The sequence below is a fragment of the Chenopodium quinoa genome, unplaced genomic scaffold, assembly GCF_001683475.1.
Source record: "Chenopodium quinoa cultivar QQ74 unplaced genomic scaffold, ASM168347v1, whole genome shotgun sequence".
NCBI lineage: Eukaryota > Viridiplantae > Streptophyta > Magnoliopsida > Caryophyllales > Amaranthaceae > Chenopodium > Chenopodium quinoa.
This window is the reverse complement of record NW_018742726.1, coordinates 2,625,430-2,640,825: the sequence shown is the minus strand read 5'-3', so window position 1 is coordinate 2,640,825 and position 15,396 is coordinate 2,625,430. Positions and strand designations below refer to the sequence as shown.

General features: G+C 33.7%; 2 protein-coding genes across 2 annotated transcripts; both read left to right on the top strand.

Annotated features, from left to right (window-relative positions):
- Positions 1-1,510: 1,510 nt before the first annotated feature.
- On the top strand, positions 1,511-7,085 carry LOC110723325 (transmembrane and coiled-coil domain-containing protein 4-like). Its single transcript, XM_021902676.1, has 9 exons — positions 1,511-1,970; positions 2,060-2,144; positions 3,797-4,103; positions 4,261-4,417; positions 4,522-4,674; positions 4,872-4,969; positions 5,137-5,228; positions 6,184-6,241; positions 6,327-7,085. Exons 3-9 carry the CDS (start codon positions 4,032-4,034, stop codon positions 6,477-6,479), a joined length of 783 nt encoding a protein of 260 aa, XP_021758368.1. The 5' UTR covers positions 1,511-1,970; positions 2,060-2,144; positions 3,797-4,031; the 3' UTR covers positions 6,480-7,085.
- A 1,139-nt stretch (positions 7,086-8,224) lies between these two features.
- On the top strand, positions 8,225-14,613 carry LOC110723324 (beta-glucosidase 11-like). The gene is made up of 13 exons (XM_021902675.1): positions 8,225-8,534; positions 9,029-9,092; positions 9,442-9,491; positions 9,738-9,813; positions 10,171-10,242; positions 10,740-10,827; positions 11,458-11,710; positions 11,895-12,010; positions 12,799-13,019; positions 13,342-13,361; positions 13,451-13,520; positions 13,606-13,696; positions 14,119-14,613. The coding sequence occupies exons 1-13, from the start codon at positions 8,376-8,378 to the stop codon at positions 14,366-14,368; spliced, it is 1,530 nt and encodes a 509-aa protein (XP_021758367.1). The 5' UTR covers positions 8,225-8,375; the 3' UTR covers positions 14,369-14,613.
- The last annotated feature ends 783 nt before the right edge of the window (positions 14,614-15,396 follow it).

Sequence of the window (15,396 nt, the reverse complement as noted above, 5' to 3'; positions counted from 1 at the left end):
TCCATCCAACCTTTGAAATTACCAGTAAACATTTATAGACATCATCCGTGAAAGTATTCTGTGTCAGGTTCAATCCCATTTTCCATGAGTTTGTCACCAAAAACTTCAATTGTTCGAGAACTCTTTGTGGGGTTCAATACCTTACTCAGTAAATTTGTCGTCCTTAGAAATGTTAGCCTTTTCTGATGTTGCTTCTCAGCTGACTTATTTGATCTATCCAATAACGAACTCAGGGAAGGTTGCCATGTGGACTAATTTTTCCGAACCTCTCATACATCAAATTGAGCTCCAATGATCTTGAAGTTCAGTTCCTAAATTGGTCTACCAATGCAGGATAAATATATCTCCAAGAAAATCTATTTTCCGGTCCTTCACCTGAAGACATTAGTGAACTGATGCCTAGCTTGGGGGAAATGGATCTTCCTACGAACCTTTTTGGCAGCATATCCTACCATCAAGTTGTGGAATGATGAGTTTGGTAGTTCTTACTCCGTAAGTCCGTATCAAGAAACAACTTTTCTGAAGAGATACCAGATTGTTGGGGGAAGAATAAACAAACTGCAGATTATAGATTTCGCAAACAATAGATCATAATGTTTAATGTATAATATGTATCCCTTGGACGACTCTGTACTGTAGTCTGCATGGGGAAATTCGAGATTCGTATTGGACTTTGTCGAGCATCATGTTGTTAAATATTGGGGAAAACAAGTTTTCAGGAAGCCTACCGGCAGTTCGGCAAGGATAGGAGAGACATTGTCAATTCTACTTATTTTAGTGCATGAAAACAACTCTTTTTCCGGGAAAAAACCCGTTGAACTATGTAGGCTTGAATACCTTCGTTTCCTTTTATCTTTCTTGGAATAATTTCTTAGGTACTATACCAAAGTGTTTCAGCAACGTGTCTTCCTTAGTGAACGAAAGTAGCTATGACATATTCTATAATGTACCTAACTATGCAATCATCTTTCAAAAGCAATTCCTGCAAGTTTGCCCTTGCTAACTTTCTTGTAGGTACTTGAACTTATCTTACAACAACTTGGAGGATTGAGTAAACTTTCATTGCTATTGTGCTTAATTAGTTAATTATGTGATTTTATGCGTTTGAACTAGATGATGCTAACTTAAAAAAAAAATAATTGGAAACTAATATAGAATCACTTAGTTTATTTATCCACATAGTATGTATATCGACAAGTCTTATGTATATCTTATGTATAATAATATACTACAAGTATTTCTTAATTCAAATACATATACATATACCGTTTATTTATTTATTTATTTATTGATAAGAACGAAGAACAAAACACTAATAATAGCCTAACTTAAAACTAAAAGTAAAGAAATCAACAACAATTAGCACTGACAGCCAACCAATGAGCATGGACAACCCAAAAACGAGTAACCTTCCGAATGTGGCATGCACAAAAGCCAAACCGTTTAGTTATGTTGGATCCAAGAACACCGACTAAAATCATTATTGCCTTGTTCCAAGGTTATTTTTTTTGTACATTGTCGATTTCAATAATACAATACCTACTTACGCAGCATTGTAATGCTTTGGCGCAATCTTCCGCGCTTAAACTGAACCCGTGTCAAAAACCGTTTACACAATTACACCACGCTAAACTGCAACGACAAATGGCGCATTTCCAACTTCCTCAAACCGACCTCAACTCAATTTCCAAGCTTCTTCAATGGCGGTTGATTAACTTCCTTCGAACTTCGCACTAATTTCCAACAATGGAGGTCTCAATTCTGGATTCAACTCAAAAATACGCAGCTTCTGCATTGTTCGCACTTGCCCTAAATCAATCTCAGCTTCATCAATGTCGTCTTACCTCTACTCTTCCTTGTCCCGACGACGAGCCTATTGGCGCTGGAATGAGCGCCGCTACTTCCTCCGTCTCTGATCGTCCTTATCTTTGGATTCATGAGGATTCCGGCTTGCTCCTTCCTGTTTTCAAGTAATTCTCTCTCTAATTTTGGTAATTTGACATTTTAGGGTTTTGATTGTGTTTTGTGATTGTTGTTGATTTCTTTCTATCTTTGGAAGGTTTATGAAGGTTGATGATAAAGCTTGGGATGGTTTGAAGGAGACTGCTGGAACTTCCTCACAAATTAGTCATCATGTCGTCTCTGTATGTACACTCTTTTTTATTTTATTTTTTTAAAAAATTGATTTAATTTCTATGCTATGATCAGTAGATATTGAGTGGAATAGCAGTCGGAATTCGTACTCGAAAAATGATGATGCTTTCTATTATGACAAAACTTTTTCTTTGGCTGCTTAGTAGCTCTTAATTTTTCTGCATTTGTGAATTACAATATTAGTTATATCAGCACTATTAATACTGACATCATAATGCTAAGCTCGTTTATAATGGCTGGTTGATCACTTTCCAATGATGATGAGTGTAATGCGTTAAATGGTTTGAGAAGTCGTGATGGTGTCCATTTCGGAGAAACAATTTGGATTTATGCATGAGCGATTTGGTATGGAAGCAATCAAGTGACAACTTATGGAGTTATAATGTGTAAGGATTGGGAATTTGCACTTTGCTATTGAGAATAGTTATGCCAATGTACTAAGGGGTGGTACTTTGCTAGGCATTGATAAAGAGAGGTGTACCACTATATATACTGACACCATCAAGGATATGTGAGGTTAGGTGGTGATGAGGACTAATATTAGAGGAGATGCAGTAGTGTGTTTCAGTAATCACGAATGTTTTAGCAAATTTGTAAGATGATTTTCCATGGTATATTTTATTTGCAGGCGATATTGTTTCAGTTGATGAATTTAGAGCTGGAGTTCATGATGAGACAGAATTATGGAGACAAGAGTTATACACTGAAGGTGTGAGGCTGAGTCGAAGTAGATTGAAATATTTGAAGTGTAAATTTGGTGTGAAAAAGGGTTCTGATCAGGACATTGTGAACCTAGATTGAGAGAGAATTTCCTACCATTAAGGCAGTGAATGTTTGAGTGAAGAGATATTGACTAAGTGGTTGCTAATTAACAAGAAAAGTGAAAGGTATTGTTGAAAATATTTTTAGGAACTGGAATTCAACAATATATGTGAAGCAGGACGCTACATTAAAGAATGCTGACTGGAGTGAGTGTTATTCTCTTTGTTGACACTACAGAATTCTCCATTAATTTGGGGGAGGGGGAATGGCATTAAGTACATAGTGCTTCCCATCTTTCAGCTCTATACCGTACACGGCCCTTAAGGTAGACATAAAATAAAAAATATTTTGTTGGTCACACATTTGCTTTGTGGAGCTAATATGTTTTAGGGTTTTTCTCATTGGTAGTCATATACAATTGCGTATTCTCGTTGGTAGCAAATTTTTTTTCAAAAATCTCCTAAAATTATTCTTTTTTTGTTGCTGGAAAAAAGTAGAGTTCTTTTCTGTTGCTGATTAATTTCCTGCTTTAAGTTCTTTAGCTGTAGTCATGAGGAAAAATTCCATATAACATTTTATACATGATAAGTATATATATATAGCTGCTTTGTAAGAACTTCTATCATGACAGTTTTTCCTCTTTATTCCCCGTAAACAGTAGAATGAATCATATACGGACAATGGCAACCACATTAAGTTCTTTTATTTATGTTCGTATTAAATCATTGTTATTTAGATTAAGATGTTATATGATATGTGAAAAATTATTATCGAAGCTGAAAATGGCCCTTTGCTTTTGTGAGCTTCTCATTGACCATTTTTTAATTTAAGATAGCATGATATTACTATGGTAGTCACTCGGTTTTCGTGGTATAAACAGTTTTTAAAGTTACTTTGTGACGGAAGAGCCTTAACTTCAGAGGTTGCTGCTAAAGAACTTGCTCTGTCAAAGCTTGTTGATACCATGGTATCTAGCATGGAGGCACGTGATGCAACTATTGTTAATTATGGTGAAAAGTTGGAAGATGAATCTTTGCCGCGTAAAAGCCATACTTATGAAAAACCTGTCGAAAGTGCAGAATCACTTAGTTGCCCTCGCAAAGTGACTGACTTGTATGAGCTTCTTTCTGCATGCCTACTTGGCACCAACGAAGAAAACAAAAATGCTTCTCAATCTGATTAAAGTGGTTAGTTTACCTGTTATTGTAATCATTTAATACGTCTTTTAAGGAACTTTCATGTGGATCCTTAATTGTTAACATATATTGCAATTTATGGGCTATCTATTACTTTTGTTAAATTTATAATATTTTTTTGTTTTTTTTTTGTTTTTTTTTTTCACAGGAAGCATTGGAGGTAATATTAGCTTGCTCGTTGATGGATATAACCAAAGGAGAAGTCGAAAAGAGAGATGATAGTGATCCTTGGGTCAAATGGAAGCAAGGTGGCATGATTGGTGGAGCTGCTTTGGCTGGAGGAGCAGTGTTAGCTGTATCTGGAGGTATATGTCTTGTGTCTATAGAGTGTAGACTATAGTGGTTAAAACTATCATAAATCTCAAATAGAACCAGTTCTCACTACTCAACTTCTCTTCTGCTATTGCAGGAGTAGTTGCACCTGCAATTGCTCAGGGGCTCAGCACTGTGGCTCCAACATTGGGAAGCCTTTTGCCTGCCATTGGTACAAGTGGATTTGCTGCAGCTGCTACAGCTGTTGGATCTGTTGGTGGTTCGATTGCTATAGCTGCATCTTTTGGAGGTATATATTCGGTTTCTTCTCTCATATCTTCCTTAACATTATTCCTTAGTCTTTTTTATTTTATTTATTGAGAATTCCCTAGTCATTGCAGAGTAAATCTCAGTGTGAAATCTGGTTGGTTGCATTTTTGTTATATTATATTATATTATATTTCTAGGTTTCCTTCTTTATGTACTTTGTCGGTTTTAAAACTCCAGCGGCGGGAGCTGGACTTTGCGGTAGCAAGATGGCCACAAGAATTGGAAATATTGAAGACTTTGACTTCATAGCAATTGGTGAAAATCATAAGAAGGGGGTAGGTTCCTCTGAATTATTGCTTGTGTATCACTCAGAATCTCCCTCTGGCATGTAAAGGATAACTGATATCACATAGCAACTACTGAGGGAAAATATTAGTATTATCATAAGTTTTGCAATTTTTTCTGCTGAATTTAAAATATTTATATTAGTATTAATCTGCAGCATCTTGCAGTTGGAATAATGGTATCTGGACTTGTTTTTGAAGAAGTAGACTTTGTGAGACCTTGGGAAAGTCAAAACATTAACTTGGAGAGGTAAAAATGTTCTTTAAGTGTTTACTTTGAAAGGGTTGAATAGTGTTAAGCTTTATGGCTTGATGCAATTGAGATCCAAGCCATGCAACACAATATGTACCCTTTTTTGGCATTAGAATCGCCTTAACCTCTGCATTTGATTGTATACTGCATTCACATCAATAGCCTATCTCATCAGGTCCTTAAAAAAAAAAAAGTGTATATGATGTATGTAGGCTTTTTTTAAGTTCTTAACCATACTTTACTACAAGCAGGATCCAGATTTTTTCAATGTATTGACTATTTACCTCTTTGTAGTTTTATTTATAAAGAGTGTGGCTTTTATGGCTTCTTTGAGTGGTTATTGCATGGCAATTGGCAAGCACTTTTTTGCTGAAGGATCTGACCTAGTGCTAAATTCACTAAAAGATAATTACTGCACGGCTGACATAATATCCATACGTTGACAAAGCACCATGGATAACAACCTCACTAAGTTAATTCTTTTGGCATAGTTTGGGAGAATTTCACCCCTTCGGATGCCCCCTATTTTTGGCAGTACTCTTATGTATTGATTGTTAATTAGCAACATGGTTCTCTTTGCTTAGGAAAAAAATTTTGTGATGCTTTAAGGGTAGTGTTGATAAGTTGCAGACTCTTTGAGGTATCTTACGAAGTGCTTGGCTGGTGGAGAGATTCGTAGTGCTGCTCTTATCCAGCCAATTCAGGCTGTCAGCACAGCTTATATTCCTTGAAAGTCTTCCTTCTGTATTATTAGAGCTTTGTTTTATGGGCCAGACTAAGCAACAGCTTTGCTTTATGCTCTATATATAATCATGCAAGATTTATAAGGTGTTTGATTCTCTATGTAGGAGTATCTGGTGCATGCAATCTATATATTGCTGTCATACTGACTGTATATGGTAGTGTAAATTCTTTTGTTTCTTACAATGGTCCAAACAATTACTATGTGCAGTCTAATTTCTCAAGGGTTAGCTGGAATTCAACCCGTGGATGGACCTGGGATCGAAAATGTTGGTGCTTGGGTATTCATTTCTCTTTTTATCAGTTGCTAGTTTTCACTAATTGACTTCGTGTTCTATACCTGACATCTGCTAGGTCGACGTGACGCATATCATTGAAGGGCATGCATCATATGTAGATATGACTGAGCATATTTTGAAACAGCTTGAGCTAGACACATACTATCCTGTTTGGAAAGATGGAAAAGTTGAAGTATCATCCCCAAGGAAAACATCCACTAAACCTTAGTTCTTGCTTGTCTAACTTCTTGGCGTCTTGTTAGGAAATCAAAGGTTCTTGATTGTTGGACAGTGGTCGCCTTTCATCACACTCACAAGTACTAGCTCGCTGTGCTAATTGAGTTTTGGATATACGTTGCTTTGCTCAGTTATCGAACCATTTACAGTAATAAATACTGAATGCGTGTCCATTACACCTTTACTGATCATTGATACGAGCACGTCCTTAATTTGTATAGCAGTGTTAGTAGTCATATACTCATATGTTCGGCGCAATGAACAAGGTCTTGTTTAGCGTTGAAACCATCCTGTTAATGACTGTTAAATCTGCGGAAGGCAGGGATATAGTCTCGTATAAAAAAACCCTGTTTTGGTGCACCGCGCACGTTCTGACGTCCCACATTACTGACGTGCACAGTGCACCAGACGCCTAGACGGTCAATCAAAATCTGCGCCATGTGATTTCATTTCCAATACATGCCTTACTGAATTGCACGTGTCCTTGTGTCAGAAATCAAATCGCCAATTAAATTACTCTTGCTTTTGTAGAGTTTCAAAATGCTATTGTTAATAGTATTTGCAATGCACTGCTTTGACTTTGCAAGATTCACATACAGTTGTTGGTGTTTTATACATCTATCCCTTTTAGTTGCAACGTTTTGACTTTTACGTTTATCAATGTATAATTTTAATATTTTATCTATCTAATAAGTAAAAACAATATAAAAATTTGATATTGTGAAAATATAAATCGAGCCAAACCTAATAAATTTTCACATAGCTATATATTGCCCACCAATAAATCAATAGTGGTGGTCAATTGGGATAACATAAATAGTGTCATTTACTAAACGTTCTAAGTAATAATAAATGGAGGAAGAACATGAGATTAATATAGTAATATACATGCTTATTGAAATTGTCTCAATGTATATCTTTTGAATATTAACTTCTTTGTAATGTATATTATTGGTTAAAGTATTGTATTAACAAAGGTGTCAATCAAACTAATACACTTAAAGCATTAACATTATTTAGGGTTTATAAATGAATGTAAAGGTTCACTATTTTCTTCTCACGACTTCCATCAATATTCTCAATCATCGGTCTTTTAGAGATGGTTTGCCTTATTTTGACTAATTTTAGACAAAGTAAGTTTTTTATACAAACTCCCACAAAAATTAGATTGTTTTAGACAAAATAAGTGTTTTTCTCTGTTTGGATATGTAAATAGTTGGAAAAAAAAATAAAAAAAATAAAAACTACTCCTACTATGGAGACAAACATAAGCGAGATATATATATATATATATATATATATATATATATATATATATATATATATATATATATATATATATATATATATATATATATATATATATTCAGTTGTTATTACAGAATATTAAAACTATAAATGCTCTAGTTACAATAATGCTCTAGTTAAAATTTTGACATTTGAAAAATATAATTTTAGACAACTCTAATAAATACTCTGTATTTAGCCTTTCCATAACTATACATGTCTAAACTATTAATGTAGGTCTAAGTAATACATGCGAATTATTAAAATGAGATTTTTAGTTAGAAACGGAGTGCCATTATAGATATATAATTTTAATGGACCCGTTAACATAATACAAAATACAAAATCATAAATTATAAGAGTATATGGACAAAAATCAAATTGAATATAAACACAATCGAGTCAGTATTATTCGAAAATTCTAGACTTCCTTTTAAAACACAGTCTAAATTATTAACGATTTGTCGGATTAAGACATCATAAATTATTAATCCAGCACATCATGAATCTTGTGATTGTGTCAACTCTACCCAGATTCTCCAGTTATATAAGTAATACGAAGTACTCCATAGTTAACATAGTAGCCATTAATTAAAAAATAATGGTGCGATTATTAAAAACCTCACCTTTCAATCCAACTATATTAGTAATATTTACCTATTTCATCTTTCAAGAATTACCATTTTCTACTGTGTACGGCTACACTATTCATGATTTCCCTCCTAATTTTGTTTTCGGGGCCGGGTCTTCTGCTTTTCAGGTAATTTCGTTTAATTTTTACTTACGAATTGTTGTCGGTTTCATTTTACTTTCATACAACTCTAGAAGTATGATCAGCTACTGTTATGTTGCAATATTTGTAGTGTATAGAGTTGTGGGTTTTCTGGATCTTGAGTGTAGTATCATGCAACCGTATATCTTCGCCTGCAGTAGTGCTGCGGTCTTCTGCTAGGAAATATCGAATATCGGATATTGAATATAGGCGGTCTTAGCTTTTGGGGTTTGGTCATTTGGGTCTAGGTATGAGGTTAGGGCTTATGTTGCCGTGGCCGGATAATGGTTTTCATGAATTTTCTATTTCTAATGGTTATTTAACTTATTTTTACCCAATTGGTAGTTAAAATCATCTGAAAGGGTGGTTTAGGATTGATTTTTGTTACTAAGATTTTAATAGTTTTATATGTGTTGTGTTGATCATGCAAGAACTTAACTTTGTATGTGCATAATTTCATTGTTGTGGGATGTTCCACGCAGATGGAAGGTGCGGCTTTTGAGGATGGCCGGACACCGAGCATCTTAGACACCTATAACAATCCTGGTTTGTATTCTCATAATCTCATGTAATCCAACTATAGAATGCATGCTGCTATTTGGTCATTTATGTTGTCTGGTGTTGAATTTCATATCAAGCACTCAGGAAGATAGACCATACCCATGTTAGGGGAGGGAAATGAAAAAAGTCCACATCAATTGTGAAATAATAGTTGGGACTAAACTTTACAATCAAAAGTTCAAGGAACATCTGAGAACTGTTTGTGGCGTGCCTATAGAGGCACAAGGAAATCTTTATCACCTTGTTGCACCCTGAGCCTTAAAACCAGCTAAAGGTCATATTATTTTGATAGTTTTTCCTATTATTAAATAGTATGAGTAAATCTGTGTGGCAGGTAATGTTTATTTTATGGAGAGAGCGTGTGACCAGTATCATAAATACAAGGTAAGCAACTTTCTCCGTTTCTTTTTAGTTGCATTGTATTGGTTTTTACGGACCCCTAGACAACTTTTGGAGATAGAGAGATTTGATTAGTTAAAAAGGAAAGTGATGCATCTAAATTGAAACTTCCTTATTTAGAAAGTGATGTATCTAAAAAGTAACGGAGGTAGCATTTAATTTCTTTTGATTTCCATTGTCCTCCAGGCTAACTGTGAAAGAGTACATGTAACCTTTTCATTTTAAAAACAGGAAGATGTCAAACTGATGTTGGATATGGGATTACCTGCATACAAACTTTCTATCTCATGGTCAAGACTTATTCCAAGTACAGTACCACTCCACTTATTCTAGTAATCAACTCATAATGATAACTTTGCCAATTTTTTATTTTTTAATTTTTATTGGAATTCTATACTATAATCATGCAATCTTTCGGTATTTCAATGTTTAATGTAAAAAGTTAATAAGTGTTTCAATTTTGTAAACTAGGGTTGGGTATTTTTATAATTTAAGGGTTCGTAATCTGAATACCATTTCGAAAGTTCTTTTGTGGAATATAGATACTACATACATGAAAAAAAAATATAAAATGCACATTGTTCTCTTATATTAGTCATCTTCTTATTCAATTTTTTGAAAAAGAATATAAAATGAACATTGTTCTCTTTTGTTTCAATCTCAGATGGAAGGGGACCAGTCAATCCTAAAGCGGTGGAACATTACAACAATCTGATTAATGAACTCGTCAATAATGGTAAGTACAAAATTCCATTAGAACGTTTTAATTTTATTAGTATTAGCTAGTTAGTGATACAATTCTTATCATACTATATGTTTTTAAATGAAAATTTAGAGTTAAAGGGGTGTCATTAATCTTTCTTACACCCACTGACTTTTTTCAAACTTATCTAAATGTAAATATACAAGTCTACATCAAGAGAATCGAGCTTTTTAAAATTGAGGAAGTTTTGTAAAGTATGCAATTTTATTACAAATCCATCAATATATATCATCCTCTGTATTACAGATTATTACTCGTAATACAGAGGAATTTCACCAATAAATTCTAAATTTTTATTTAGCAAATTATAGAAATGTATGGATTTATTTTGTTCAAGTCAAATTCAAAGCTAAGGTGAAAATATTATAATGTTGACTATATATTAATATGAGTGATGTAGAGACCACAACTCAATGATTCCCCCTATGTTTGTTGACCGTATAATGAATTTCTGTAACTTGTATTTGTAGGAATTCAACCGCATGTGGTGTTACTGCATATGGACACGCCACAAGCACTAGAAGATGACTATGGATCATGGCTTGATCAGCAAATTGTGTAATTTTTCTGCAGCTAGTCTGATCGATTTCTTTCCATACAGTACTATGTTTCCACAATTCTATTATATTTTTCATTTTTATTTTAAGTTGCAATTCTATGACTTTTACTTGTCAACACAATATTTGGACCATTAATATATGTAATTATCTACTACTAAAGACTATAAAATAAAATTGATCTTTTGAGACTATAAATGCCCCTGGACCAAGTATACAACATATACATACACAAACAAGTTGTATGAAAGTCACATTGTTGCAATTGTATAAACGGAGGAAGTATTTACTACTCCCTCCATCCCCAAATTAAATGATTTTCCCATTTGTGAAAAAACAGGAATTAAGAAGGGGAAGGAAAAAGTAGTCCAAGTACATGAGAAAACTAAATTGACTATAAAGTAGATAGATAAATACATGGGAAAGCTATATTGACAACAAAGTAGAGAGAAACAGAGTTTATGGAATAATTGACAGGGTTAAACTACCATTTATGGAGTAAGAACTAAGAAGTATTAGTCATCATCTAGTATTCTAGTGTGAATTTTCCCATAACAACCATTGGTCTTGCATAACACTTTCAGTAAAAAAAATTATTGGCACTAATAACTTTGTAATCTCCTGGGTGCAGAAAAGACTTCACAACTTATGCAGATGTGTGTTTTAGAGAATTTGGGGATCGTGTTTTACATTGGACTACATTCAATGAGCCCAATATTGCATTATTGACAGGCTATGATCAAGGGATTATTCCTCCTAAAAGATGCTCTCCTCCATTTGGTTCCTGTACCAGAGGCAACTCCACAATTGAGCCATATATTGCAGTTCACAACACACTGCTGGCACATGCAACTGTGGTTGATTTGTATAGGAAAAAATATCAGGTACGTACTTGTCAAATTAATGCAAGTTTGAAGTTGTCGTAGTAAAAGAATCCAAACTTGAAATCTTGAGGTCACAAGTTTGACTGCTACAAAATACTGGATGGAGGTTTTTGGAAAAGGGATAGTCGATACATCTCCTAATTAAGTTAGCACAAGTGTGATGATTTGAATGCATTGCATGCAGGAAAAACAACATGGATATATAGGTATAAACGTCTTCGCCAATTGGCTTATTCCTGAAACAGACACAAAAGAAGATATACTTGCAACTCATATAAGCAGCAAGTTCCTTGTTGGTTGGTGAGTTATTATCACCAGCGTTCTATTCGCCTAATTTCCACTGCCAATCTGATTTTTTTTTTTCTTGAACTTATTTGAACCTATTTTACCCCTTGACTTGAGCTCTTCTGAACTTACTGTAGCTATAAATCGAACTTGGGTAGCCATTACTTACACTTGATTGAACAATCTAGTATTTGTTCTTCTGAACTGAACTCATCTGAACTAATTGTACCTAAACTGACAGATTTTTCCTGAAACAAGCAAAGCCTTAACACAAATAAGGCCCTAAATGCATTCTATTGTCTTTTACAACAATTGTTAGTTGTCAAGTGTTGTTTGAGATTAGCTGCTGATATAGCTAATTAAAGAGCCACTGAACCAGTAATCAACTAAATGTTACATAGTTAAAACAAATAATTTATTTCTTGCCTTCTCCACCTCTAGAAGCTAGCATAATCTCTAAAAGCTATGTATATTTGGTTTTTAAGAACACTAGTGCCTCCTAAAACTACCTTAAATTCTATATACTCTGAAAGAGGTACAGAGTATTCAATTATTATTAAAATTGCTATAATGATGCATCATCCTTTAAGGTGAATCGAAGCCAAGTCCCATGTGCACATGATATGGCTAAATGCTGTTGTGTTTCCTTGATATTCTAGCTAGTAGTTTACATGAGTTAAATTTGTTTGGTTGCCTTAGATTGTGTCAAAAAAAAAATGAGGTCATATACTGTATTACATTCTCACTCTTAGATTGTTGATTGGATCAATTCTTATCTACTTATTCTCTCAATGTCCTGCCAGGATTTTAGATCCCTTGGTGTTTGGAGATTATCCAGATATAATGAAGGAACGGGCTGGCAGCCAACTTCCCTCCTTCACAAAATATCAATCAAGACTCGTAAAGCAATCATTTGACTTCATTGCATTGAATTCCTATGGTACTTTAGTTGTCAAGGACGATCCTAGTATCCTCTTAATTCAACCAAGAGATGTTGCAGCAGATAGTGGAGCTGGATCTCACTGTAAGTACAACCTTTCTTCACCCTTACATGAAATATGAAAGAACACTATCATATGTTCTGTTCTACGAATTGGCGGATATGATTGACATGTTGCATGAGAACAAAAAGAGTTATAAAAAATTTCCTTTGATTGGGAGGGGCTTCTGTCGCCCCTGCTTGAGAACATATCATATGACAATTCATGTTATGAAAAAATAAATCCTAGCATATGTTATTGCAAAAAAATTAGCATACAATATAATGCATCGTGTTTTAGTTTATGTATTGCTTGCTAAAATATATGAAGTTTGTAATTGCTAAATTAAAATTTACTATCTTGCAGATGGGGGTCATAATGAAGAGGTGAGATGGAGGTGATATCGAATTATCGATTATGATGACTATTGACTCATTTAAAAATTTTATGATCTAACAATTTGATCAAATATTAGGCACTTGAGCACGTACTAGAATTTTTCAAACAGGAATATGGAAATCCTCCTATATATATACATGAAAGTGGTAAGCTCATTCTTTTTTCTTTTGGTTGTGTTTCCAATTAATACTCTCTGGCTGTCTATTGCTAATGAGATACTGTATTTGATAGGATATCGGATGTATCATAACTCATCATTGTTCGACAAACCAAGAGTTGAATTCTTAAATGCCTCAATCGGAAGTGTACTGAATGCTGCAAGGTACGACGACACAACCCTAGCTACCTATTATCAAAAGTACCAACAATCATAAATTGAAATTCTACTGCCCATTCACATATTTCTCCTGTATTGATTGTCACATTACCTGTACATTCAATTTACCCTATCAACGTAACCATTACAATAGTCGTAAGATATATATACATTAAGGAATTGAGGCCAAAATTGTTTTGTGTACCTAGTACGGAGTAGTACGTACTATTTGGTGTAGAAGTTGAGAGAAAATTTGAATTTGTGGGTGTGGTATTGGTTTTCAAGTGTTACTTTTGAGGATATTCTTATGTTCAGCATTAAATTAATGTTAGTTATAACTAAATCACTTAGCTTGTGAATTATAGAAATTATTAATTATGAAGAATTATTTTACTAAAACAAGTTTGATGTGTCTTGAATTGTTGAAGGAATGGATCAAATGTAAGAGGATACTTTGTATGGTCATTAATTGACACACTAGATATGGCGGGATTTGAAGACTGGGCCTTTGGGTTGTATTATATGGATTATAGAGATCCAGATCTAAGAAGATACCCCAAATTCTCTGCATATTGGTATACTGCATTTTTGAAAGGAAGAAGCTTCCCTTATGATGGTGATTTTATAGAAAAATTTCGGAACTCAACCAATGTCTTGGAACCCCTTGATTACAGTTAGAAATGGCGTTCATCCGTGTATTATACTTCCGTGGTTCTTGTATATGGAGTGATAGCTGTTTGAAAATGCTGTTTCTATATCTCCTCGTAGAGCGTCAAGTGTGTGTTCATACACTCTACGACAGTAATAGTTGTGTTATTTCAATTTACTCACACCATCACTAATTTTAACAAGTAATGGTGGTGTAATAAGAAAAACTTTATGAACTATTATCACTATTTTAGAAAATTTGACAACTTTTATTGAGTTTTTATGTCAAATTTGTCTTACTTCAATTTAAATATGTGAGTACATGCCATCTTGCGACAGTATTCACCAATAATATATTGTGATGTGCTAATGGCCTAATGGATATTGATTCAATCCTTTTAACAAATAAATCCTTTTAACAAATAGAGGTTTTACATAAATTTGGCTGATTATATATATGAAATTATATATTTATATTCCATATAATCAATCAATTACATTATACTAAAGGAAAAACTTAGAGGGACACTTGACAATAGGGGTGAACACAGTCCGGTTTGAGTACCAAACCAAATCAAACCATATTAGTATTCAAAATGGACCAAACCAAACCGTAATAATACGGTTTGTTAGGGTTTGGTGCGATTTGGTTTGCGATTTATAATGTGACGACATTTCTCCCTAAAATATGCCAAATAATACTTCATTAACTTATAATAAAGTTTAAATAATTAGCCCAATCGTATACCCTATGTTGTATTTTGATTTTTGATGTTTTTATTACTATTTTATTTTATTTTATTTTTTTAATATATAATAATTATTTTAATTTATTTAAAAATCTAATATATATATATATATATATATATATATAAAGTAGGCATTTTTCGAGAGCATTCGGCGCGCCACATAAGCAAAGGTATTATTTCGACCAATTAAAAATTAGATTTGTATTTTATTTTAGAATTAATAAATTCACTCGCCACCTAAGAAAAAGTGACGAATGAGATTTAAGAATTTTTCTACGTAGTTAGAACAACGAATAGTGATTTATTAGG

Bases quoted from the DNA above. Each gene is read 5' to 3' on its own strand.
- LOC110723325 (XM_021902676.1), top strand. From the start codon at position 4,032: ATGAGCTTCTTTCTGCATGCCTACTTGGCACCAACGAAGAAAACAAAA. The intron at 4,418-4,521 runs GTATATGTCTTG...CTGCTATTGCAG, and splicing joins AGTGTTAGCTGTATCTGGAG to GAGTAGTTGCACCTGCAATT. The intron at 4,970-5,136 runs GTAGGTTCCTCT...ATTAATCTGCAG, and splicing joins GTGAAAATCATAAGAAGGGG to CATCTTGCAGTTGGAATAAT.
- LOC110723324 (XM_021902675.1), top strand. From the start codon at position 8,376: ATGGTGCGATTATTAAAAACCTCACCTTTCAATCCAACTATATTAGTA. The intron at 8,535-9,028 runs GTAATTTCGTTT...TGTTCCACGCAG, and splicing joins CCGGGTCTTCTGCTTTTCAG to ATGGAAGGTGCGGCTTTTGA. The intron at 12,011-12,798 runs GTGAGTTATTAT...ATGTCCTGCCAG, and splicing joins AGCAAGTTCCTTGTTGGTTG to GATTTTAGATCCCTTGGTGT.